The 25,923-nt window shown below is 39.9% G+C and overlaps 1 protein-coding gene across 1 annotated transcript in view; it reads right to left on the reverse strand.

The window, feature by feature from the left end:
• Window positions 1–25,923, reverse strand: part of MAST4 (microtubule associated serine/threonine kinase family member 4) — a 167,742-nt gene that overhangs the window by 58,458 nt on the left and 83,361 nt on the right. Inside the window, exons 4-8 of the mRNA XM_077773585.1 lie at window positions 19,956–20,025; window positions 14,974–15,052; window positions 8,407–8,564; window positions 6,357–6,432; window positions 4,260–4,469 (exon numbers count right to left, since the gene is read on the reverse strand). Of these exons, the coding sequence (XP_077629711.1) occupies window positions 4,260–4,469; window positions 6,357–6,432; window positions 8,407–8,564; window positions 14,974–15,052; window positions 19,956–20,025 (593 nt within the window). The remainder of the gene's footprint in view (window positions 1–4,259; window positions 4,470–6,356; window positions 6,433–8,406; window positions 8,565–14,973; window positions 15,053–19,955; window positions 20,026–25,923) is intronic.

The raw sequence follows: 25,923 nt of genomic DNA on the forward strand, positions 1-25,923 counted from the left end.
TGAAAAAAAATAAAAAAAAAAAAAAAAAAAAAAAAAAAAAAAAAAAAAAAAAAAAAAAAAAAAAGGCAAAACAGCCAACATTTCAAAGAAAAAAACAGGGATAATGACCAATGATGAATAATTGTGGAACAGAATGTGTCCAAAGAAAACCCACTATAACTGTAGGTCGCAGCAACCAGTTGGGGTGTTACAGAACATAGATAAGTAGGTATACATAACATTGAAACTATCTTTAAGTCTTCTTTGCAACTTCTGTTTTACAACAAAAACAGATTTTTTAAAAAAATTTTAATGCTTTATTTATTTCTGAGAGAGAGAGAGAGAGAGAGAGAGAGACAGCGTGAGCAGGGAAGGGTCAGAGAAAGGAGACACAGAATCTGAAACAGGCTCCAGGCTCTGAGCTGTCAGCACAGAGCCCAACGCGGGGCTCGAACCCATGAACTGTGAGATCGTGACCTGAGCCGAAGTTGGATGCTTAACTGAGTAAGTCACCCGGGCACCCCAAAAAACAGATTTTGGAAGATACAATGAATGCTACAAAGTATGGTTACATGCCTTCTTTATAGCTTATCCTTAATCAAAACTAAAGAGATAAACTTTAAGATGAAGCAAAGAGCCACCTAACTTCTTGACTGACAACCTAGGTTAGATATGGTATTTTCTCTTACTGTAATAATTACTGCTTTATAAATTCAGGAATATAAAGACAATCTAAAAGCCTGAACAGGTTTGGCTGACCTCTTCAAAGGGAAACAAAAACCTGGATCTTAAAAAACTTTTAAATAATTGGTTTAGATTACACAAATTCTACTTTAAAAACTGTAAAAATAATTGGCTCATTCCTACTTCTTACCTCTAAGAATCATCAGCTGTAACAAAAGCCAGAACATACAATGGGTTGCGTTAACTCAAATATTATTTTATCTACTAACATTACTGGGGAGAGAGGAGTTTTGTTAAGACACCAGCAAACAAAACCACACAGAAAGCATGAGAAGAGAGTTTCCAGGCTGCCAAGAGCAAGCACCAAGACTAACGGATCCCCTGTGTTTATATTTTAAGTGATGGCCACTACAAAAAATACTGAGGCCCATATTTGAAAGGAGATTATAGTTTCCTTTGGATATTATTTTCTTTGGCTAAATACACCTAAGTGAGAAAACAAATGGAGGCACAAAGCATTTCATCCGGAACAGACCTCGACTTCAGGACTTTGAAAAGGCATCAGTTAAATCAAACTGCTCCAAGCCCCAGGGGGACCATGCCTGGGTCTGCAAAGGATTGACAATGGGGAAAGTGGCCAGGAGATACTAGTCACACAGTGTCACAGCAGCCACACAATGTCACCGCTGGGAACTGACAACAATTGCATCCTGGGGCAGGTAAAGGAAATTCCCACAATAAAGGCTCCATCTAAAAGGCACAGGTTCCCCTGTGACTCTTTAGCTCCAGAGTCCGGAAGGACACTGTCAATAGGACTCTGAAGATAGTTTCAATTTTCACAAAAGGACTGAAGAAAATGTTTATCTGTGAAGATAAATAAGAAAACATTCTCATTCATACCCAATATTCTTTATACCCCAAGTAAACATGTTTCTCAGCTTAAAAGACAAATTTCTTTAAATATCAACAATTTTTATCTGTTATATGGCATATTCAGATGATTTTTGAAAGCTAAGATTTTTTGTTTTTTGTAATTGTCATGAAACAATTTGTCTATTAGAAATAAAATTAAATGTGTGTGGGGGTGGGGGGGGCGATAGGATTTCAATGGAAATAGCTATGGATACTGATTTTATACCTTTCAGGAAAAGCATCCGAAGAGGGGGAGAAAAACACAGGACTAAGCTAGTAATTACGGTAACATCCTGGGCCAGAACTATGGAATTAAGGAAGGAGTATCTCACAGAAGCTAACTACAGTTACTCTCTTACAAGCCTCTTCTGTTTAAAAATGCACCATTTAACAAATATCATTTTCAAGATAATCTCATAGCAAGTACTATGCATTGTGTTTCCAGCATTTTTTCGGGAGCTGTTTGATTAAAAGGAATGGCAGGAGTGAAGTACTTGATGATAAATGGTAATAAATCAAGCATTTTGGCACGCATATATACATATCTTCTTTCTCCTTCCCTCCTTCCCTTCCTTCCAGTATCAGCCATAGTGCGAGAAACCAGGGCATGGAGACAACTGGGATGTGGTCCCTGGCCTTCAAAGAGCCCTCTTCCACTGGTGGAATGAAACCCCAAAACAGATCATGAAACTGCACTATGGTCAATGGGCCGTATTAGGGTTTTTACTTACAGGCAGAATGTAGCCAGTGAGGAATGTTATTAGATAAATGTTCTTACAGCCACACAGAAGTAAGGATTTGGGAGTCAGGACTACTGCCTCAGTGAACTGTCCAGGTGGAAAGATATTCATTAGCCAGGCAGACACATGAATTTGAAATCTAAGAGATGCTGGTCTTAGCTACAGAGCAGAAGCCATCAGAGTCCATAGGTCTTTAATCTAAGAGAGCCAACAAAATCACCAGGACAGAGGGGAAGAGCAGTGGGCCACACATCAAGATGACGGAAAAACTAACTTTCAGAAAACAGAAGTTAGAAGAGCTCTTGGAAGAAGATAAGAAATACAGGCACTAAAAATACCTTGGGAATCCTGGATGGCTCATTCAGTTAAGCTTCTAACGCTTGATTTCGGCTCAGGTTCTGTGCTGACAGCATGGAGCCTACTTGAGATTCTCTCTTCCTCTCTTTGCCCCTTTCTCTTTCTCTCTCTCTCTCTCTCAAAATACATCATCATCAACAACAAGAGTATCTTAAAAGCAGGGGCATTATGAAGAGAGAAAAGGAAGATTGTAATATTGCTGAATATAGTAATATTCCAGTGAAAGAGACCTGCCCCAGTAAAATGTCCAGGGAATATGACAGTAAAGGAGGTCAGTGGACTTCAGTGAGTTTAGTGAGAGGAAGCCAGAAGCCATTCATTCAAGAGTTCTTCTGTATGCTAGACACCATCCTAGATGAACAGACAAAATCCCTGCTTACACAGACACCTATGCTGGCACCAGTCCCTGAGCTCTTACCAGTATGTGATGACATGGGTCCAAAAACTGAGTGCAAGCATTTAGTGACTCTTACATTTTTACATTTCTTGTAAATGATCATGTTCCTATAAATGTATTTTTATTTATAGGAGAATTAGCGCAAGCCAAATCAGAAATTAACAAAGAAAAACAAAAACAATGTATTAAGTCCTCCCAAAACACTCTGAGAAACACTGCCTTCATGAACTACGATAGGTTCCAAATGTGAGAAATGGGCACAGGGTACAGAAAGCTCTGTTGGGATGTCTGGATGGGAAAGAAAAATAGTGATGGCTAGTCAGAGAGGCATCTTTTCATCTTGCCAGAACTCAATTCAGTAGGGGCAAATACAGATGAATTTCCAGAAAACTAGGATGCTAATATTTTCCTCCATGCCATTATTTACATATTCATGCTTAGAAAAAACAATCTACGGTTTTTGCTGACATGGGCATAACTTATGCCATATGAGGTAGAGAAATACAATATATCCAAATATAGAGACTAAATAGGTTTTACTTGTAGGCTGTGGCTGATCAATTTCAGTCACAAGAGCAATATGTGCACTAATTCCATTCTACCATACACATTCCTTCCTGCCTGGGGTGTTATCAGGAGCTACGCATTCAAGTATTAGGCCTAGACAGGTACCTGTGTTTATCTGTCTTTTGGAAATTGGATATTTTGTTAGAAGAGGAACTGACACTAATGAAAACATAAGTTGCCATTTACTACCCAATACCATGTGCAGGTTAATTAATAGGACACATGGCCTGGAAGAAGCCAGCAATTTTCCATTTGGCTTTTCCTGATATTAGAACTAGATAGCATCATCAAATAACACACATGCACTCAGGCAATTTATAACTTTATGGTTGGGGTTGGGGGGAAAATCACTGTCTGAAAATCCTTTACAATCCACTTATCCCAGAGCCATAGATTGTTGGGTCCCAGGGTTCCTGTAAAGGTTATTACATTAACTTTCTATTACTATAAATGATGATGAGAATCAATTTATAGCAAGTAGCCATCAGTTTTTTCTCCTTTGCTTCTCTGGAATATGAACTCTATCTCATGGTTACAACGTGTAAGCAAATGCACTCATGAAATTCTTCTTTTTTCAGGGGAAAAGCAAACCAAACTGGAAAACTTTCTACAGCGGTTCATACCTCTTGTAGCAATTTATCTAATTTGTGCTGTAATTCAAGGAAGTATCGCGAGGTGATGAGACCCTGGTGGGATTTATCCAAGCAATCTCGAGCCAGTTCAATAATCTGATGGTGAGTGAAACTGAGCACCCCATCTGCTAGAGGCAGAACATGGTCAGGAGAGTAGCTGGTGATAATTTCCTTCAGACGTTCTTCCATCTGAGCCGTGGCCTGTTTAGAGAAGACATGCACACACAGATGTAAGATGACAAAACACAAGGGGACAATTCAATCATCACGTTTATCGAGCACCCTCATATTAGTTTCTAGAAACTAGCTGTGTATACATAAGGTCATCACCTACTTGTCAAAACCCACATAATATGCACCCCTGGGAGTGAACCTTAATGTTAACTAAGGACTTTGGCTGATTATGATGTGTCAACGCAGGTTCATCAACTGTTAGGGATGCTGAAGGGAGGAGGGGGTGTGTGTCGGGGCAGGGGCTGGGGGCCATCAGAGGATACAGGAACTCTCTGGACTTTCTGTTCCATTTTGATGTGACCCTAAAGGTGCTCTGAAAGATGAAGTCTATTTTTTATAAAGCAGCAACAGCAGCCTTATCACATGGAAGAAGATTTGAGGTATATACAAGGGAAACGGACTATCCTAGGGTGATAATTATCTTTTTCTGTCCCATCAAATATAAGATGGTCTGTGAAAGCTTCTTCAAGTAAGTCAAACAATACTGTGAATTGTTATGCTTTCCTTTTTAGGAAGCCTTTTTAGGCTATTTCTTTCAGATGAATGCTCAAAAATATCAGGTTATGTTTTTACCCATTCAAAACTCGACACTAGAATTCTACAGGGTGGGCCAAGAGTTGTTTTGCTCAGTAGGTTTTAAAGTACCAGGAACAAGTATCTTATAATATCGTTATCCTTCTCTCAAAAAGCTGTATCACACGCAAAAGGCCAAGGAGATTCCCTTGGTAAAATAAATAATTTCCTTCCAACTTTCATTTCATCCTATGACACCCTACTGGCTAATCAGTATCCTTTGCTTATATTAATTGTCTATGAGGAGGCAGGGAGGTTCCTCTTGGCCTCCTGCTCCCCTTTAAAATCCGAACCAGCATTAACTACGGAGAGTCAGGACCTATTTCCCTGGGGAACAAGTGACATGTAATTAATAGCTAAGACAGCTTTAATCAATGACATCAATGTCGAGTTCATTGCAAATAATAAGCACTTTGCTACTGATTTATGAAACCAGAGATTTCCTTTCATTTTCTTGCCTACGGCTGCTCAAGTAGTGGGGGAGGAACAGGAACACAATGGAAAGACTGTCTTCTCCCAGCTGGGCAGGAATGCTAGTGGAAAGGCCGCGGAAGCTAGGTGACAGAAACGATCAAACAGCAGGTTTTTGCAGCCAGGGCGTCAGGCATAACTCTTCAGCAAGTCCTCCCTGGCTCAATTTGGATTCCTTTTGCAAGTCTAATGGGGAACACTGCAACTGTACCTTCCCTTCTAAATTAATGGGGGGAGACACATGCTTGCTAAAGAGATAGGAAGTCATAGAAAAAAATGGGGTGCCTCCGTGGCTCAGTCGGTTAAGCGTCGGACTCTTGATCATGATCTCGTGGCTCATGGGCTCAAGCCCCACATCAGGCTCTGTGGGGATTCTTTCTCTCTCTCTCTCTCAAAACAAATAAATAAACAAAAGACATTCACCACATACCACTCTACAGGTTTCTAAAGAAGGAAACTAGCTGCTGCTTGACAATACAGCAGCAGGGTCCAGAACAGGGAGGAGGGAACATGAGGGGCTGGAGGCTCACTCTGCCTGGGGCACCTCATGAGGCCCACCCTGTGGGTGGGACAAGCAGCAGGATTCATTTTTGAGCCAGTTCAGCACACAGTGACAATGGCTAGTCCTCAGCCATTTTTAAAAAATGTTGAGTGATTTTACCTTTTACAGAAGCTATGGTGCTATTTTACACAAGCCAAGCTCATTACTACTGGACTGGACCATTACCTCCCATAACAAAACCACCTTACACACGCTACACCCAGGTTGCCTGTGCGGTGACGCTAGGCATCTTCAATTTAATTCATTACCTTTGGGAACCTTTCTTTGTAGACATGGTTCATCATAATTATTTCATGGTCACAGCAGGCGGGAGAACGTCCAGGGCTGCAAGCAAAGCAAATTACCCTTTTAAGCTTGCCTCAGCATGAAATGAAAGTACGCTTTTTATTTATAAACAATTGGTTGCATCAAAAGTACTATACAACCTTTGTCAGAGAAGTATATTTGGCGATAAACTACAAAATCGGTCATTAGTACATACATACATACCCACACACGGTGACACCCTGGAGAGGACATCAGAAAGGAAGCCTAAGAAATGGAACGCCACAAAATAATTATAGCTATGGTATAAAACTAGTTCAGAAACGCTCTTCAATTGAGCTTATATTCTGTATGTAGGATGCATTCGTGTAGTTCTGGAAAGCAATTAATGAATCGCAATAAAAAACAAAATAGGCTCATTATGAACAGCAACATCTAGGACACATCGAACAGTAGAATTTCACACTTTTATCGTACACCTGTGCTCTGCCACGTACCACTGAAGAGGTCTAATAAGAGTCTTCCGTGGCACAGCTGTCACCACTGAAATCCATTTTCTGGCCTGGCAAATATCTATTTGGGATGCTGAGGTCAGCACTTTGGACAAGATGAAAAGCGCTTTCGTTATTTCAATAGCAGGTTCATGCTTCTTCCCCATAGTATATGGCTGTGCAATGTCAGTGTGAGTATTTACACTCCAGGGAGAATACAGCCTCCACTAGATACCTGAAGAACTCCTCTCATGACACCAAAAAATGGGCACCCGTATTCCATGGTATAGATAAACCACATCTTCTTGATCCATTCNAACTATTAAAAAAAAAAAAATGGGCACCCGTGTGGTAAAATACAATGCCTCTACATGAATTCATAAAATTGGTCTTTCAGTTCCCTAACTCAAAATAATAACTCATTCCCAAATTATTCAGTGGGGCTACATTCACTATCAGTTTATGACACTAAATAAAAAAGCACAAAGGCGGGGTACCTGGCTGGCTCAGTCAACAGAGCATGGGACTCTTGGGTTGTGAGTTTGAGCCCCATCTATGTTGGATGTAGAGTCTACTTAAAAAAATAAAAAAACAAAAAAAACAAAAAACAAAGGGGAAAACCCTTCTCAGGAAACTTTGATGTTTAGTGTAACACTTGACAACTACTTTTATAATTAAAGCTGAAACAGGAAAGTTATACTGATTCTACAGCATCAAGATGTCATACTGTGGAGATGGACTGCCGTGATCATCCTGCAGAGACCTGCCACCCCGGCTTCTGGGACTGCAGAAGCCTTCAGCCATCAGGCCCTTCAAAGATGGCCTCAGCTGCAGCCACCCCACCCAAGCCACGTGCTTGCCAGGGTACCCCACCCACGGATGGAGGTAGGGATAAAAAAAGTAAGGGTCATTTGGCCCAGAGGCACAACTCTGATGGGTCAGGCCATCCCCAGAGACCCCCGTGGAGTCAGCTGTATGGCAGCTTCATTTGCCTCTGCCCCATTTTGCTTGCTTGCCTTCTTTCTAGAAGCATAAATCCTGAGCACTCCCTAATAAACAGCCTGAACACAAATCTGTTTCAGAGTCTGCTCTGGAGAAAGTAAAACTCATAATAAGAAGAAAGAATGAAAAATATGGAGTGAACTTTTAAAATGTGGGATCTGCATGAAAATCCTTCTATTTTTGGTGTCCTTCCTTTTTAACCAAGCTTAACTCTCTTAAAGTAAGAGCATGAAAGGCTCCTAGACCACAATTAGCTTATCTTGGAATTTCCAATGGCAAGAAGGCTTTATAGGAGGTCCCTGTGGTCCATCATGATTATTGCTAATATAGCAATTAGCAAGTTGAGAGAAATTAAAAGAAAAACAGTAAGATGCCTTTCAGTGGTAATTAACAATATCATGTAGAGATGGGAAAAATCACTCTCAATTTAGAGGAATTCAGAAATTAATACAGAGATGAATGGGAGGACCCAAAGGCTTCCCTTGAAATGGTTAAAACAGATAATCCAATTAAATGACATTTTTGAATCAGGTCCACATACCTCAGACTTCGGGAACGGGGTCGCATGGGCGTGTTCCTGCACCTGTTTTCCGTGGCAATGCTTTCAGTAGTACAAAAATGTTTTGATAGGAAGTGCAATTCATCTGGTGTTGGTTGGTATGGTAACTGATGCAGCTTCTCCTGGGAGGAAGAGGAGGACTACAAGAAACCACAAGGAGGTTAGCGGATCATGTCGGAAAGACAGACTTGAAGTGAATCTGCGACGAACAAAGCAGTGAACCTAGGTGACATCACCATTTCATACTGTTGCCTTTTCATGTTAGAACTACAAAAATTAGTGTCTAAATGTGCACCCTTGCTGCTTTCTCTGAGAGGTCAAAATGCCTTCCATATTTCATCTCAGTTGTCTATAAGACCATCTCCCAGAAGACAGTATCCTCTCTTGTAGAAAACTCAGGCTCTGAAAATGGGCAGGATCCACTCAAAGCCAATGTAAGAAAGTGACAACCGGAGAATCTGGGTGCATGAAATGACAGATTAGTTCTCAAGTGAGTATGGTACCCTCGTCCCTACCACCGCTCACAATCAAACACTGTGACTTTCAGGTGAGTAACATAAAATGAATTTTAGGATGTGTGATCACAAATAAAGCAAGAAGAGACCTTTCTTTACAAAGCATGCTGCCCTCTGACGCATCACTATGTGCCCTGTGTAAAAAGGGGAAGAGGTGAAGAATGTACTTTTCTCACTAATATCATTGTTTTAAAAATTGGATTTTTTTCCTCCTTTTTTTCTTTGGCTAACATTGTTTTTTTAAGCAGCTTCAGTAGTGGTGAGTTTTTTAATCCCCTGCATACAGATTTACTTTTTGAAGAGTGTTGCTCAATAGTTAGGACAAGGTAATGTAGACAAAGTGAATAGCTAAATAACACTGTTTTTAATCAATCTGAGAATTTTAACTCTAAGGCAAACAGACTTTTCTTTTTATTTTTTCCTGGGAGGTAAACTCTACAAGCCCTTCTCACAAAAAAATGGAGAAGTTTTTGAGCAAAAGAATCATTATTAGAATAAGTGTATTTGTAAAGGTAACACTCATTTGAAATCTCAGTTCTAGCAGGTTTTTTTTTAAACCTGTCATTAGGTTAATACACTTCATAAACACTGAAGCATCACAATGAAGCAACCCTAGAAATTAATGACTAAAGCTTAAGAATACCCTCGTACCTTGAAATTATAAAACACCTTATAAGTACATACTGAGACAAAGAGGAATTTTTATAATGTAATGAGATTGTTTTATAAGCCATAAAAATAGGAACGCTACTAGAAAGAGTTATGAGAGACACCAAATCTCCACTCAGAAAGTACAGGCACAGTGTTAAACACTTTTCAGGAGGAATAAACAAAACACAAACCAAGTCAACTCAAGCAATCAGAACGAGAATTATACAATCATGGCAAGCAGGGGAGACGCACTAGTCATAAACGTGAAGGTAAGGAAATTAGCAAATAAGAAAAGAGAATTAACAATCTATACCTAGGTCTCAGAGGTAAATCAATATCCACAATTCCGTATCCAAGATTTCAAAGCCCTAAAACCCTGAAGGTTATTCGTAAGTTTACAGGTAATCCTTTTGGTGGCATGGCATCAATTCAACTGATTGGGAAGCTATTTAAAGCCACTAAGTGTGACTGTTGATTCAGGCTGCTGCAGAAATATTAATAGATTTGAATATGTGCTGCCGGCCCAGTTGCTGTGGGGCTGTTGTGTACAATACAGGGGTCAGGCTGCCTTTCTAAAACATGAAAATTAATTCCAAAACACACTGGGCTCTAGGGTTTCAACCAAAATATCCAGGACCTGTACTTGCATGCAAACCACACAAAGTACATTCAGGAGGGTCAGTTCTCTCTGTGGAGGTAAGGAGGAGAAAGGAATCGGATAGGAAAGGCTTTTCTTGTATGTTTTTAACATTTATTAAACAAAACAACAATTTATTTTAAAAATAGCCATAGCAAATGTAACAAACTGTTAACAAGTGCTGACTCTGAGGAGGAAAATTTTGTGGTTATACCACATACCCAGCAGGGAAGTGAACTCTGTAAGCTGTGGGCCCCGGGTTTACCGAATACGGCAAAGTGAATGATAACAGTGGCGTGACAAAGTGTTATAACCTTGACACTACTGAAGGAGCAAGGAGGCAAGGAACGCCTCTGGGAAGAAAGCCTCTTTCATCTCAGTTGGAACAGCAATGTACAAATGGGATGAGGATAACACCAAATCCAAGTGACACGGGATGGATTTACAGCTGTGGGGACAAGTGTACGCCAGCAAAATGGCCCCAGGGGTTCCAAAGGTACCTAACAGAGCCCAGAAGGGGAATTGATACTGGACAACAGAGAAGGCTGAAGTTAGGTTTCAGCAGAGCTCAGGGACTCAGTCAGTGGAGGACTTTCAGTCCGTGAGAGCTGCAGGACAGCAGAGACGCAGGCACCGGACTCAAGACTGCTCACTTTATTGAGAAGACACCTCCAGTGATCTAAACAACCTGGGGCACCGCTTTGCTGAGAGCTTCAAGAATTCGCTTGGGGGTTTCTCAATAAAGTATATCTCATTACTTTATATTTTTAGCGTATTCTCTAAATGTGCTATCAGTGGACTCATCCCCCAACTAGTTTGCGTCTGACTTTTAATAGTGCCCTAGTTCAAATCTACTTTCAAAGAGTAAAGAGTTACATTGAAGAGCTGCAGAAGACTTCCTCCTACATAATGGTCTGAATAGTGCTATCTTTTCGTCTCCCCAGACAACCATTTTTGCAAAGGACAGTATTCAGAAGCATGCATCATTTTTAACTTGTTATTGATTAAAGGTACTATCATTTTACAGTCATACCTCATACATTTAGAGGTATTTATATTCTCATTTCCATTCTTTCCCTTCCGCAAAAATAATTTATCTGTTAAATATACGGGGAAATGTCTTCCTACTGCTGCGGTTCCATAGTACTTATTTTAAAATTAAAAATTATGATCTGAATATTATCTTGGAAAAGTTCCACAAATTAATTTTAATGGCAAAATTTGAAGTTAAAAGAACTTGCAATACTAAATATTTTCTGGAAGGGCTGATTAACTTCCTATGACCAAATCTTTTCAATTTCAGAATACAGCATTTTTAACAGTAGCCAATTTTACAGTTACCATAATGCCCAGAGGATAAAGATTTGATGTTTACATTTCAGCATAAGTAGTTCTGGAATTCAGTTAACACCACCATTATCTGTCAAACTGAAGCTATGTATTCCAAGTGTTTGTAAATTTGTCTCCTATCTTTTTATTCAAAACAATAGCTAAAATGCATTTCTTTTTTTTTAAATGTTTTTGTTAATGTTTTATTTATTTCTGAGAGGGAGACAGCATGAGCAGAGGAGGGTCAGAGAGAAAGGGAGACACAGAATCTGAAACAGGCTCCAGGCTCTGAGCTGGCAGTCAGCACAGAGCCCGATGCGGGGCTCGAACCCACGAACCGTGAGATCATGACCTGAGTCGAAGTCGGACGCTCAACCGAATGAGCCACCCATGTGCCCCACTAAAATGCATTTCTGATTAGCTAAATGACTTAGAGTTAACCCAGAAAGTGAAAATCTGAGAGAGACTCAGATCAGATTTACAAGAGAAGAGGGGCACCTTCTTGATAGTACCTTTAATCAAGAGTTACATACAGTAGAGTATGTAACTCTTTATCCCAGGGCTGTGAGTTCCAGCCTCACAATGGGTACACAGATTACTTAAAAATAAAGTAAAATACATATTAAAAAAATAAAAACAAAATATAACTACTAAGCAGTTTTGCACAATTTTTGTCCCCAAATTTAAAAGACAAGAATCCCCACAAATGAGGGCAATAAGAAAGAGCTTTTCAAATCTTCACTCATTATTTTCATCAACAATAAGAAGAAGAGACAACTGAACTTCTGTAAGTGTGCAAAACCTACACATCACAGATTTAACAGTTCCTTATGTTTCCGGGCAAAAATAATTGTGAAAGCTAAAATTTTATCTTGAAGGAAAATGTGGAAATTTGAGGTTAACAATTCTATGTACCTTCTTTAATACATATGTAAAAGCAAAGCTGTCTTACCTCTGATTGGAAGCTATTGGTCAGAAACAGAAAGTGTACGTGCGTGCGTGCGTGTGTGCTTGTGTGTGTGTGTGTGTGTGTGAGAGAGAGAGAGAGAGAGAGAGAGAGAACCAACTATCTCAGGTGGCTTCTTCTTTGGAGTATATATGGAAGTCAAAGATGGTGATAACTCCTTTGTGACAGATGGCCAGGTCATGTTCATTAATCAAAAGGTTTATTTTAAGAAATACCATGTAAATTCCTTCAAAAGAGCCATGAAACCGGAGTCTAGACTGTGTACTCTTACTAATAAACAAGGAGGTTGGGAAAAGCCCCCAATTCATTCTTTGTGCCTTACGTTTCTGACCCATAAAATGAACAGAACAATAGCAACTAAATGACAGGGTCTGTTGCTGGGACTAAACAAGGATTATAATGCATTCCAAGTAGTTAGAATAGTGCCCAGAACATAGTAAGTGTTTATAAAACAAGTGGATTTTTAAAAATTATTTGTACCAAACAAGGGCCATTTCTATGTTAACTCGCCCCTTTATAAAGAGATTTGCTTTTTATAATGGTGTATGATTTACGAGAGATGGAAAGATGAAAGATCTTGCACCCTTCCCTATTTTTCTTGCAAGAAACAAATTTCTGTATCCAAACCACAATAAAACTTGACTGAAGGGCAAAGCAAGGTCATAGAGCTGAAATGAAGAATTTGGAGACAAGAGACTTCCCCATAAGTCTGTAGAAGAACAATACTTAAAATTCAGAAAATTACCTTTTTTTTTCCTTTTTGGTTCATCAGTCTTAGCATTCATTTTCACATTAGAGTTATCCATGTTTTTAACCTCTAAAGTAATCAATAACCAGGAGCACCTGCGTAGCTCAGCTGGTTGAGCATCTGACTTAATTTCATCAGCTCAGGTCATGATCTCATGGTTCATCATATTGAGCCCCGCATTGGGCTCTGTGCTGACAGGGTGGAGCCTGCTTCAGATTCTCTCTCTTCCTCTCTCTCTCTCTCTGCCCCTCCACTGCTCTTGTGCTCTCTCTCTCTCTCTCAAGATACATAAAATAAACCTTAAAAAAATTGATGGTTGCAGACACAGCAGCCAAGGGTGACTTCACTGTTTTTTAGTGACAGTTTTATCCACTGATGCCATTTACAAATGTAAAGCCTATTTTCTTGATGCAAGCATTCTTTGTCACTGAAACACTCAAGACTGTCAGGGCATTTCACCAAAATTATCTAAATGGACAATAAACTCACATACCACAGCAAAATGGAATAGAGGACAGGAAAATAAATTACCTCTCCTCAAAAAATTACCAAGGAGATGGTAAAAATAATCCAACAGATTCTAACAAGGCACTATTAAAGGAGCTCTTGAAAACTCACATTATACTACATCTGGAACCCTGGAAACACATAATATAAGGCAGTGGTGATACCAGTTAGCTTACAAGCTTAACTGTAGTGTCTTTTCAATGCAAGTACTAGTAAGTGGCTGAATCTATATGCTTAGCACAGTGCTGGGGTCTGTGAAAAGCCAGCCCACCACCACAACAAAATAACAGATGAAACCTGGACACAATAAACCATGGATTTTGACAAAACGAAGATGGAAATGTATCCGAAGGAAATCTAAAATTATCAAGTCCATATTTCGGCTGGTTCGAGGGCATTCAGACCACCATTAGGTATTCACTGAATACCTACAACATACCTGGCCTTTGTAAATGACCACCAGCTTCTAAATAGCCCACAACACCACTAATTCAAACTGAGAAAGTATCTATCTAACTTACTGAATCGTTTCCATTCATTGCTAGGTCTTGAAATGTTACGGTTTGGGGCAAGAGTATCTTTCTTCCTCTATTCTATTCTCATGGTTTCATTTTGACTCCTTGTCTTAACTTACTACTAAATTCTTTTAATCTCCCCTTAGAAAGAATCTTACCTAGAAGGTACAAATTTAAGGCTTTCCATTTTTTTTCTCTTGAAGGAGAAAAACAAAGAAACTAAACAAAAAAATCCAAAAATAAATTTTTGTTTGTTAAAAATAAACAAAAAACAAACAAAAACATCCCTGCATCTAAGGCACACAAGGAAAAACAAAGGCCATCAAAGTTTAATGGCATTTTCAGTACTGACATTGCTGGCATGGAATCAAAGCAATAAAACCAGATTGCATTTCCACCCCCAAACTACACCAAATGGTATTAAAACAAAAGCTCCCAATCTCCTCCAAACTTGTGATCCTGGGACTGACTTAACTCAATTTATGCACCATAGTTTAAAAGCTTGTAGCAAAGGGTATATGTCCTTTTTATATTTGTCAGCTCATCATGTGAGGAGTAACCCATTCAGAGCGGCAGACATGCAGAATTTATCTTCTCCCTCCTTCCAGGAAACCTTTCCCGTGTAAGAGAGTAACAGAGCCGTGTGGCTGTGTGGAGGACGAGAAAAGTGAGGCACTTACAGAGACTGTGGAGCTGGGTGTGTTTGTCCCATAGCCAGAGGAAGGGAGAGAAGCCAAAGACCAGCGGCGTCCATCAGTCCTAGTGAGAAAGGGAGATTAGCTTTGGACAACAGTGGAGTACCGTTCCACGGGAACCCCAGGGAAACCAAGTATTTTCAGTCAAACAAATGACACAAATACAGTCAGTGAGGATGAGGAAATGTTCGGCAAGGGCCAGGGTAAACAAACATTATACAGCAGGTTGACTTTTATTTAAACTGAATCAATACACCCCAACAAGGAGAAAGTGAATGGGTTGATCCATATTATTGATCTCTCGCTAACGCACTTTGACAAAATGAATACCAGGATAATTACAATGGTTAGACTCAGCAGATTCAAATGAATAAAAACAGAAAGGGAGGAGGAAAAATGCTCGTAGCTGGAAACTGATAACTGACGCCATGGATCTTCGGAATTTGTACCTGAATTCCAGCAAAGTACAAGAGCCTGTGAGGACTTCCATTACATCCTAAAGAAGCTCAACTTATTTTCAAGGGAACTGTCCTATTCATCACATCCAGGGAAGGGATTAGTGGGGCTCTGCGCTGGTTCAAGGCTTAAGTAGCAAATAACGTTCACACTAAAAAAGGGACTGACCCTATATTCAGATTCTCTTAAGAGTTGGTGCCTTCTGGCATGACCTGGCTTCATAAAGTGTTGTAACAAAAGCCCAGTGCACAGGTTTCGAGTATGCAGCCCCATTCTGGCCAGTGACAGCAGGGACAGAACGAAACTTCTCCACTAATGATAGAACCTAATGCACAGAGTAGAACTGTGGCCCTGTCATAGAGACAAAACGGTCAGGAGTCCTTGAAGAGAGTGACTTTTCTCTCCAAATGGTCAGAGGGTAGCCTTTGGGGTAGATTCTGGTTATGAGTGAGGGTCACTGCAAGGGTGTCAGATGAGTTAATGAGACAATACTATTGCAAGGGAACATCAGAAAGCAAACTTTCTGAAATCTCTGCTTTCTGGAATCATTACTTTATTATTTATTCTGAGTAACACTGTGACTTCAAAACCATATACCATTGTGAAAACAAACACAAGGGCATTTGCCAAGGGAAAAACATGAAAAGCACACATTATAAAGAGCCAAATTGCATTCTTTAGATGGAGTATCATATGTCGGCCTCTGTAATGCATGACTATATCAATTTACCAAATGGGAGGTAAGAGTAGACCAAATTCACCACAGACACGATTCACAGTAAGTTGAAGTCAAGGGGATTCAACAGCACTAGACTTGAATTTGAGAAATGTCACAGTTAGATGTTTATGTAAAAAAACTGACATCTGAGACCAAATTACATTCAAGGGAAAATATAATCACAGGCTACCATGGATGTTGCTTCCAATAAATGCAAATGGTCCACAAAGACAAAATGGAGAAATTCAAGTGGACGAAACACAGAAATATGACAATGTTAAAATTTTAATGAAATTTACCTGTCATTTCTGTGACCATGATTGGTGTACAAATGAATCAAGTATGTTTTTTTTTAAAAAAAAAAAAAAAGAAGCAAAATAAAAGTATTTGTAAATATATCAGATACAACGAACGGGAACAATTAAGTCATACGTTGTTTCAAAATATTTCTCAAGATATCTATTGATTAAATGGACACAGGTGAGTCCTATTTTATTTGGCTACTTATTGAAGACTTAAAAATCCATGCTGTACTTTATATTTTAAATACCTCCAATTTTTAAAAGTAAAAAAGGATATGATTTTTAAAAGAATTATTCAGTCCATTTAATAGCAATTATCAGTAACTAGTCTCTGGAAAGAGCGAGGGACACAATTTCCCCCACCATGATTGTGTTTTGTGATTCATTAACTCTCCTTTCCCTCAGGTATCAATGAGCATATTTCACATGAATGAACATTTCCAAGAAAAGACATGTTCTTATTAGTTTTGAAACATAAATTACCTTTGCTTACTCTGGAAAATACACAACTAAAAGATGTTTAAACAAGACTGGGTTTACTACTCTGTGCAGCCACGGACCAGAAATAATTTATGTCTCATGAAGTTCCCCAAGTTCTCTTTGTCTATTTACTCAAATGGAGCACGAAAGACCACTGCGTTGTCATTACCATGACAACCGCACATCAACTGTTACTATATATGCTACGTACAGTACTTAAGAGAGAGCATGCCCTCTTTTTTTCAAGAAAGCTATCACACAAGTGCAATTTGGATCCTGCTAACAGTGTTGTCTTTTCTTTGCAGTAGCTACCAATAAAATGTTGTCGGGAGACAGACTACATCCTTGCCAAAGCAACAAGGCTTTTTTTGAAGAGTGATTGTGTGTGTGTATGTGTGGGTGAAAATCGCTCAATGTTAAACTAAGTGAAAAAGAAGCGAAAAACATTGAATGGGAACAAAAAAATTGGCAAAGAAACCCAGCATTCCTACACGACTCATAAAAATTCAGATTAATGTAGTGTACAATAAGGAAAGAATGACAAGTCCCAGGATCGACCCGTCTATTCTAATTGTATGAAGAGGAGGAAGATTTACTTATTTAATTGTGAGACGTCACCTGGAGTGACACACTTGACGTTCTGGCTGATCCTGGAACAAGCTGAACTGAGCCAGCACCCAACAACCGTCTTATGACCCGAACTCGGCAGGCGAGTCTGTTCTAGTAATTTGCTTGGGGAAATTTACCCTGAAATTTTCCCTGGTTAAGTACCAACGAGGCAATTACGAAACCCCGAGGCATGTATTCAGGGCTCCATATTTCCAACCTAAGTAAAAGCAGTTCAAAATGCGTAAAGTCCCACGACTTCTGGGAAAGGCAGAACAATGTTATCACCTCCATCTTCTCACCCAGGAAAAAAACTGTCAATTCCATAATCAGATGGATTGTAAATCAGTATCACAGTTATTAGCAAAGTAAAAATACATTTCCTTGCTCCAGACAAATTTACTGTACTACAATGTTCATTTTCAGCCTTTTAACTCAGTGGTTAAAAAAAAAAAAATCAGCATGAGAATTTTACCTTTTATAAATGTGTTAGATAATGTAGAAAGCAAGTGAGTGCCATCATATTTTCCAGCCTGAAATTAAACTATTACATTTCAGGGGATGCCTACTGGTGGATTATTATTATATACATAAGATGAGAAAACATAATAAGGCTGATATTTATCCCTTCACTCAAGAATAATTTTAAAAATGGGGCAATCTCTTCTCTGGTGAACTAAATATACAAAACAATAAAATGGGAGACTCTCAAAAATGGTATTACTTCTTACAGCCTCAAAAATGCATTCCAAATGAAAGGGAATGGAGACCTATCAGTGGTGTGTTCATGTTTCCTTAATAAAAGTCAACTTTAAAATGGAAGAGACAGAGATACCAGAGGTTAAATAAAAACCACCAATTGGAGTCTTTATAACAAATGCAGGGTTCTGTTTACTTGAATACATGTTGAAAAAGATGATCACTCATGTCCTAATCCAAATTAATACTTTTTGAAGAGTGTGGAGGGAGTCCCATCTAGAAACTCATGCGAAATGAACTAGAGGTCTCCTGTGATCATCTTCTGTCATGGTGTATGGGTTGTTGGTCAAGAAATAGCATGCCTGAGGGTTTGTGTGTTTTGTTAAATAGCACAGACCCCAAATCGATCTGTCATCCAGTCATCCACTTAATTATCAGGTTCTCTTCATTTTTATAAATAGGGCAGGATGAAGAGACCATATCTGCATGTTTAAATGCACGTTGTAATGAGATTTGCAGTTCACTTAACATGGTTGAAATGCATTCTTTTAAGAATTGTGTTTTAAGGACCATGGTGGGTTCTTGTTTATTAATTCTTAAGAGAATTTTTTTTCCACTTAGAGAAGTAGCATTATCATGAATTAAAATTCACTAGGCAAACACAGGCTTCGGAGGACCTGTTAACTTTTACATTTTCTTTTTAATGCTTAAAACAAGCCGCTAAAGAAGAAAACCGGAACAGGGTGAAGAGTCAGGGTTGGGAAGGGGGGTCTCAAGTTGCTTAGAGAGCATGTTTTGTTACTCTTGTGTCCTGCCCACAGTGGGGGACTGGAACTTTACACACACAGGCATATACCACATAGTGAGAAATGTGTAACATTTACAAGGGAATCTTCATTATAGAGAATGGTGAAAATACTGCCAACAGATCCTTTTCTCTGGATTTAATAATGTAAGTGCATTTGTGCTGACAGTGAGTACACTCCAGGTTTTGCTGGTTAGTAACATGTGTTAAAACAAATCATTTTTTCCCTTAACCTACATACGTGTCTTTATTAAGTGCTACGTCATCTACTTGATGGTATAGTTAGGTCTCCGAGAAAAACGAGCAAATATGCAGGACATTCAGACCTGAAGGGCCCTTATAGCCGAAGGGGCATTTTGCTTTCTGTGTGTTTTTCCAGTAGAAGATCCAGAACCAAAAGGTCTGAGATTACGTCATATGCCCATGATTGGTGGCTTTGTGCTGTCAAGTAAAGAGGCATCTTAGAGTTTATACCCTGCAACCCCAAGAAAGGTCATAAAAAAAAAAAGTATTTCAGCAATAACAGAAACAGTTGCACCAGGACATGTAGATCGATCAAGTCGTTATAATGTAAGCTCAGATAATTCAGTAATAATCTGTTGAACATCAAGCATGCCCAAGGCATTGCACTAGATGAGAGATAAAAATGGAAACAGTTGTTTCTTGCCCTCACTGGGAGTCCACCATGTAGGGAAGGACCAAGAGAGGCTCATGTGGTCCAATGGTCTAAAGCTATCTTTGGGCAGGAGCTTCAGAGAAGGCCATATATGATGATGGGTAGGATCTCACAGGGAGAAGGCAGGGGTGCAGGATGCAGCAGAGTGGAATGAGGAAGTGCTGGCTTTGGTAGACAGGATCCTCTACACAACACTGAACTATTCAACTCAAAGGAAGTCCTTACCTCCGTGCAAATGAGAAATGGGCTGAGGCACTGGGGGAGAAATTTCTTGGACTATCTTGAGGGCTGTTTCCTGGAAAGAGAAAGAGGGGGGGGAAATCACAACATGATCCTTATCTCACATCCAGAATCATCTTCTTTTTAGTAACACATTTCTGTACATTTTCGTCAAATGTCNCATTCCAAGTATGCAAGGTATATAAATAAGTACATGCACCCATCACCAAGCAGCAGTCTTTCATAGACTAATAACCTCCATATTTCAGTCCTGCAGAAAAACGTATATACAAGCGTCTTGTCTCTTAGTCTTGCAGATGTTAACGTTTTAAACAGGAGATGAATGTGGAAGTATATGCATCAACTTGTGTGTGTGTGGGGGGGAGGCTCTGTACTTTACAGAAAGCAGCCTTAGTACTTTTTTTATTAACAGAAACTGAGTACATGTCTGAGTTCTGAAACATAAATCCTTGTATTCCAGGGTCCATATTTTAAAGGCAGAAATGTCAGAACTGGTCATGAAATACTGGGAAGAACCCAGCAGTTTGGAACTATTTCCCAAATGGCCCAGCTCGGTGCACGGGTAGTTCAGTGGTAGAAATCTCGCCTGCCAAATGACCCAGCTCGATCTCAGCATGGCCCTAGCGGCTCAGCAGGATTAGCCCTTATCAATATATTTTTTTCCAACAGTCCTCCTGCTTCTAAGCAACTGGGCTGTGACTGGCCAGCCAGGCTTTAAAAGGGACTCCCACACAAAGGCTGACAGGGGGTGTTCTCAAATCCTTCTGAGGTGGGGGGAGCACAGACCGCTCACTGTAAGGAGAGCAGCTCCTTGGGGGCTTGTTACTTTCTCCATCAGAACACTCAACCTGCTGCTGATCATTGAGAAAGCTTGGCAGGCAGCTGGTGAGGGGCAGTTCGGGACACTCCAGACCACCCGGCTTCCCTCTGCATGTTTAATTAGACTGGCAGAATTATCTGAGGACCGGATGAAATTGTACATAGCGGATTTAAATAAGGAGGGGAGCGAAGGCTGCAAACTAAGCTTGTGTGATCTTGAAACACGGAAAATAAATCAGGATGATGTGCTTAGTCCTTAACAGCCAGCCAGTTCCTATATTACTGATTTTATAACGGAAGTGACAACTGCTGTTAGGTGTGAGGCATACGAGATTGTATGTTCAAGTCAGCGCCTAGTGGTAAACAATTTATAACCTGTGTGCGGAAAAAACAGACTAACCCATTAAAGAGGGTACGTTTAGTGTTACCTTGAGGACTTCTGGACTGGTTACACCTCTACTGAAATTTTTCAATTAACTTAAGGTTGCAAATTTTATAGTGATGTCTTCAACAGATGCCATTAACTTTATGACAGGCAGCACAATTAAAGCCATTTGACTAGGAAGCGCTGAAAAGCCTACTTCTTTATGGTCAGAGAATCTAGAAGCATTTTTCCCTCTGCTGCAATGAAATTTATCATGTCTTTGCATCTGTTGTTCCTTGGGCCCCTGGAGAAATGGATTCTGCTTTTGCCATCCAGTATGCCAGGACTCTTTCTGTACATTTATCTACACAGCTAAATTAAGTTCCGTCAACTTCTCCCAACAGCCTTCATTCTCCCTGCCCCATCTCTTCCCAACTTAGCTTATCTCTCACTCTTCACAGCCTTAAACGATCTTGAAAAATTCAAGATGGCTAAAAGTTTTGTTTCCTAAAGGGAAACGAATATAATGCCAGAAATCTTAGTGTAGATTTTATTTGGGAAAAAAAAGTTCACTTTGCTCACACCCCATATAGAACAAGCTACCAGTAAATTATCAGGAAAAACAAAACAGTTAATTGTTGGAAGCCGTGGTATGAGAGGTTTAACAATCTCTGCTACCCAATTCATTGAGAAAAAACACGAAAACTTGGCACCAAATTCTTAGCCCCATTTTCTTCGTAAAATGAACACTACATCTGGAGATTATAATGAGATCAAATAGAACTAGAGAGAGCTTATTAAATACTTTCAAGAATCTAAAGAAGGGAGAAACAAGAAGTTAACCGAAAACAATTCTCAATTCTAGAGATTTTAACAGTGGTCCTCAGGAAGCCATGTAACATCTTATAATACATGGCAACTCACCACTTTGAAGATGAACAGGTAGAGACAGAGATATAGAGAGGTAGGTTAATTTAACTCTGCTCTTAATAAAAAAAATTTAAAAAAAAATAAAGGTTACGATTAACTATTTTTTAATTATTTTTTTAATGTTTATTTATTTTTGCGATGGAAAGAGACCAAGCATGAGCAGGGGAGGGGCAGGGAGAGACGGAGACACAGAATCCAAAGCAGGCTCCAGGCTCTGAGCTGTCAGCAAATCCCGAAGCAAGGCTCAAACCCACAGACAGCGAGATCATGACCTGAGATGAAGTTGAATGCTTACCCAACTGAGCCACCCTGGCGCCGGTACCATTAACCATTTGTTATTTTTGCCTTTCCATCCTGTGCTGCCTTTCTAAGCCCACCAATTGAAAATGTTCCTCATTTTCCTCTCATCTACTCCTGCACTGCTGTAAAATCAAATGCAAATTCCATAACTTAAGACTACAAAGCCACCTGCAAATCTTGTTAATACCAGATCTTTCTTCCTGTTTTATGGTGGATCTAGAGCTAGGTTTAAATGCCAACATGTGTACACACAGACACACACCCCACACATTATCACAAAGGCTCTTAAATGTATGGGATATTAGAGAAAATGATGGTGGCCTGAACTAGAATATCTGATAATTCATTAAAGACTACAGCTTAATTTGAGGATGGTTCAGCAAGCTCAAGAGAAGAAATGGAAGAACCTCAGGAAGGAGAGAGAAACCCAAATGGAGTAAGACAAGGCAGTAGAGACAGACTTCTGGCAGTAGGGGAGTGAGACTGGGATCCCCAAGGAGTTGTGAACTATGCTTATTGATATTAACCAGAGGAGGGTCTTAAGAGAGGTCTGTAAGCAGGAGAGAAATGCTAGATATTTTAACCTGGCATAAATGTGTTGGGCGGACAGAGGAGTGGCCAGAGAGGAGGAGCTTAGGTGCTTAGATTAGGATGTGAAAGGCCAATAGGAAGAATATTTCAGTGAGCAAACCAAGCATAATCGGTGATAGACTAGAAATGAAGTAATGAAAATATTAGAGACTACAAGTGACCAAACATTTCCAGTGTGGGGAGACTATGAGTGACTGACTGCCCACTGTGGGACAATGACCGCAGGAGAGCAGTGGCACGGTCCTGACAGAGGATGAAAAGGGTGGATGAGTATTCTGTAGATTATTCTGTCTTATTATAGAATATTCCTCAATTTTCCTTAGGGAGAAATAACAAGACTAACAGATTAGCTAGGTGGGAGTTAAACTTTGAAGTCTGTATTCTTATTTGAATAAAAATTGATTTCTGGGGCTCCTGGATGGCTCAGTCAGTTAAGCATCTGACTCCTCATTTCGGCTCAGATCATGGTCTCAGAGTTCGTGGGTTCAAGCCCCATGTTGGGCTCTGTGCTGTCAGCTTGGGATTCTCTCTCTCTGCACCTCCCTCAGTCGTGCATGTACTCTCTCTCTTGAAATAAATAAACAAGCTTGAAAAAAACTGATTTCCATGTTACCTACTCAGTCTCCAAAGCCTTCCACTGCTCAGAATACCACTTAGAACAGAGCAAATTAAAAAGCACATCTTACAGAAGTATAAACTGAAGAAATGAGGACCAGACTGCCGGGGACGCGCACAGTGCATCCCCAGGATGAGAAAGCAAGACGGATTGAAACCAGAGTCCTACATATGACCTTCACTCCTCACAGCACTGCTCTCTGAATTCATCCCCCCATCTGCAAAGCAATACCTGAGAGACTCTCAAGCGAAAACTGGTGCCAGTTAATTCTCTGCCCATATGTGCAGCACTTGCTTATAACTCAAATCCTGCTGCTCCCAGGGATTTGTGGGCTCTTGGATGTCTGAGCGCCAGGACACTTTATATAGAATGCTGTTATCACCGCTGATGTTTTTGACCTGGTAAAGTAAACCTTAGTAGTGGTCAGGCATTTGGTAGGTAATTAACTCTCTGATCCCCAGGGGTGGGGTTGGGGGAGGGCTAGAATAGCCAACATTCAAGTAATATAACAAATTGGGGCTTTACCTAACGGCTCTGCACAGGGTGCCTCGTTTGAGAGGCAGTTATTGTTAAGAAAGTGATTTCCAGATTAATTAAATTGTTTGACTGCTTTGTAATTAGGTTGGAGAAGTCCTGTGTCTTCACCACAGAGAAACAAGCTGCAAATCTTTTTAAAAGGCATATGCTATACCCACTACAGATTATTAATGTGCTTTTAATAGCTGTCTGTTCACAAAATGATAGTTTCTGGTTGCCTTCATTTTCTATCAGGACTGAGGGAATCCAAGAATTAATGATAACTGCCATTTGAAACTCCTGGTGGATCAAAGAGTAAGCCCCCTTTTGAGTCCTTGTTGTCATTACTTGATGATCAGCTTAAATGACTTGTGGCGTTTTATACTCTAACAATCAGCACTGTGTTTCCTATTGCTCTGTGGGAGATTCTGAGCAACACACTGCCACTGCTTTAAATCCTAAGACCAGGGGCGCCTGGGGGGCTCAGTCGGTTAAGTGGCTGACTTTGGATCAGGTCATGATCTCGTGGTCTCTGGATTCAAGCCTCATGTCGGGCTCCGCGCTGACAGCTGGGAACCTGAAGCCTGCTTCAGATTCTGTGTCTGTGTCTACTGTCCCTCCCCTGCTGATGCTCTGTCTCTGTCTCAAAAATAAACATAAAAAAAAAAATTAAAACAAAACCACAAAATAAAGTAAACCGTAAGAGCAAACGAGAGAGAATCCAACCTAGGATCTCCTTCCACCATGGATGCCAGCACATAAGATGGGCACAGGAACCTCAGGCTGAGTCAACTTGCAAAAACAGCTCCAATCATCTGAGAACTTTGACTGCATCCTCCCGGACCCAGCTAACACAAGAAAAGTTAAAAAAATCTTCCCTCCACTTAGACAGCTGTCTCAGCAACTGGCTCCTCTCCAGATATAATTGTGGAATATTAATTAAAGCTGGGCAGCTGTTTAGAATCTAAGTGGACACAGAAAAACCTTGATTGGCCGTCAGTGGCATTATCTCTGGGTAGGCTGTGAAGTGTCCACAGGCAGGCCAACGAATGGAAGTAGACTTCTCTGCCTGGGATTTCAAGTAAATAGAGGATTATAGACAATGCACCAAAGGTTTCATAAAATCTGGGCTCTCTGAACTTATTTTGCTTTTCCCTGTCCCTTCCTGCTTCTTGATCTTTCAGTAGCCAGTACCACTACTCACTATCAGCTAAATCATTCAAGAATACTTATCAATCCTCCACTACGAAGAGGGGAATGATAGGATTTCATTTACATTTTAGCAAGATACCTCTAGCGTTCTGTGAAAGATGGCTCTAAGCAGGCATAAGTGGAAGCAGGGAGATCAGTTTAGGAAGCTACTATCAAAGACATGGTAAGATACGATGGTGGTTTGGACAGGGAAAATGCAGACCTCAGATATGTTCTAGCAGGAGAATGAATAGGATTTGCTGAAAATTTGGATTGAGTGGGATGATGAGGGAAAGGAAAAAAACAAAAAAGACTCCTAGATTTCAAGACTAAGCAAATGAGTAGATGGTGGCATTAACCGAGACAAGGAAAACGAAGGGAGAATAGAGTTGGGAGTGTAATATAAGACAGACTGCCTAGGTGGGCTTTAGGCTTTTTCACTTACAGAGACACCACCTCAAATAATTTCAAATCTATCAAAATGTACTCATCTTCTATATTCTATGCAATTTGTATTTAGATGCAGTTCCCATGTAACATTTATATTGATTAAATATTAAAAATTCTGTCATAGTTTTTTTATTGTACTTGAAAGCAAATAATATTTTTTCAGTTCACATTTATTT

Source organism: Crocuta crocuta, unplaced genomic scaffold (assembly GCF_008692635.1).
Source record: "Crocuta crocuta isolate KB4526 unplaced genomic scaffold, BGI_CrCroc_1.0 scaffold383, whole genome shotgun sequence".
NCBI lineage: Eukaryota > Metazoa > Chordata > Mammalia > Carnivora > Hyaenidae > Crocuta > Crocuta crocuta.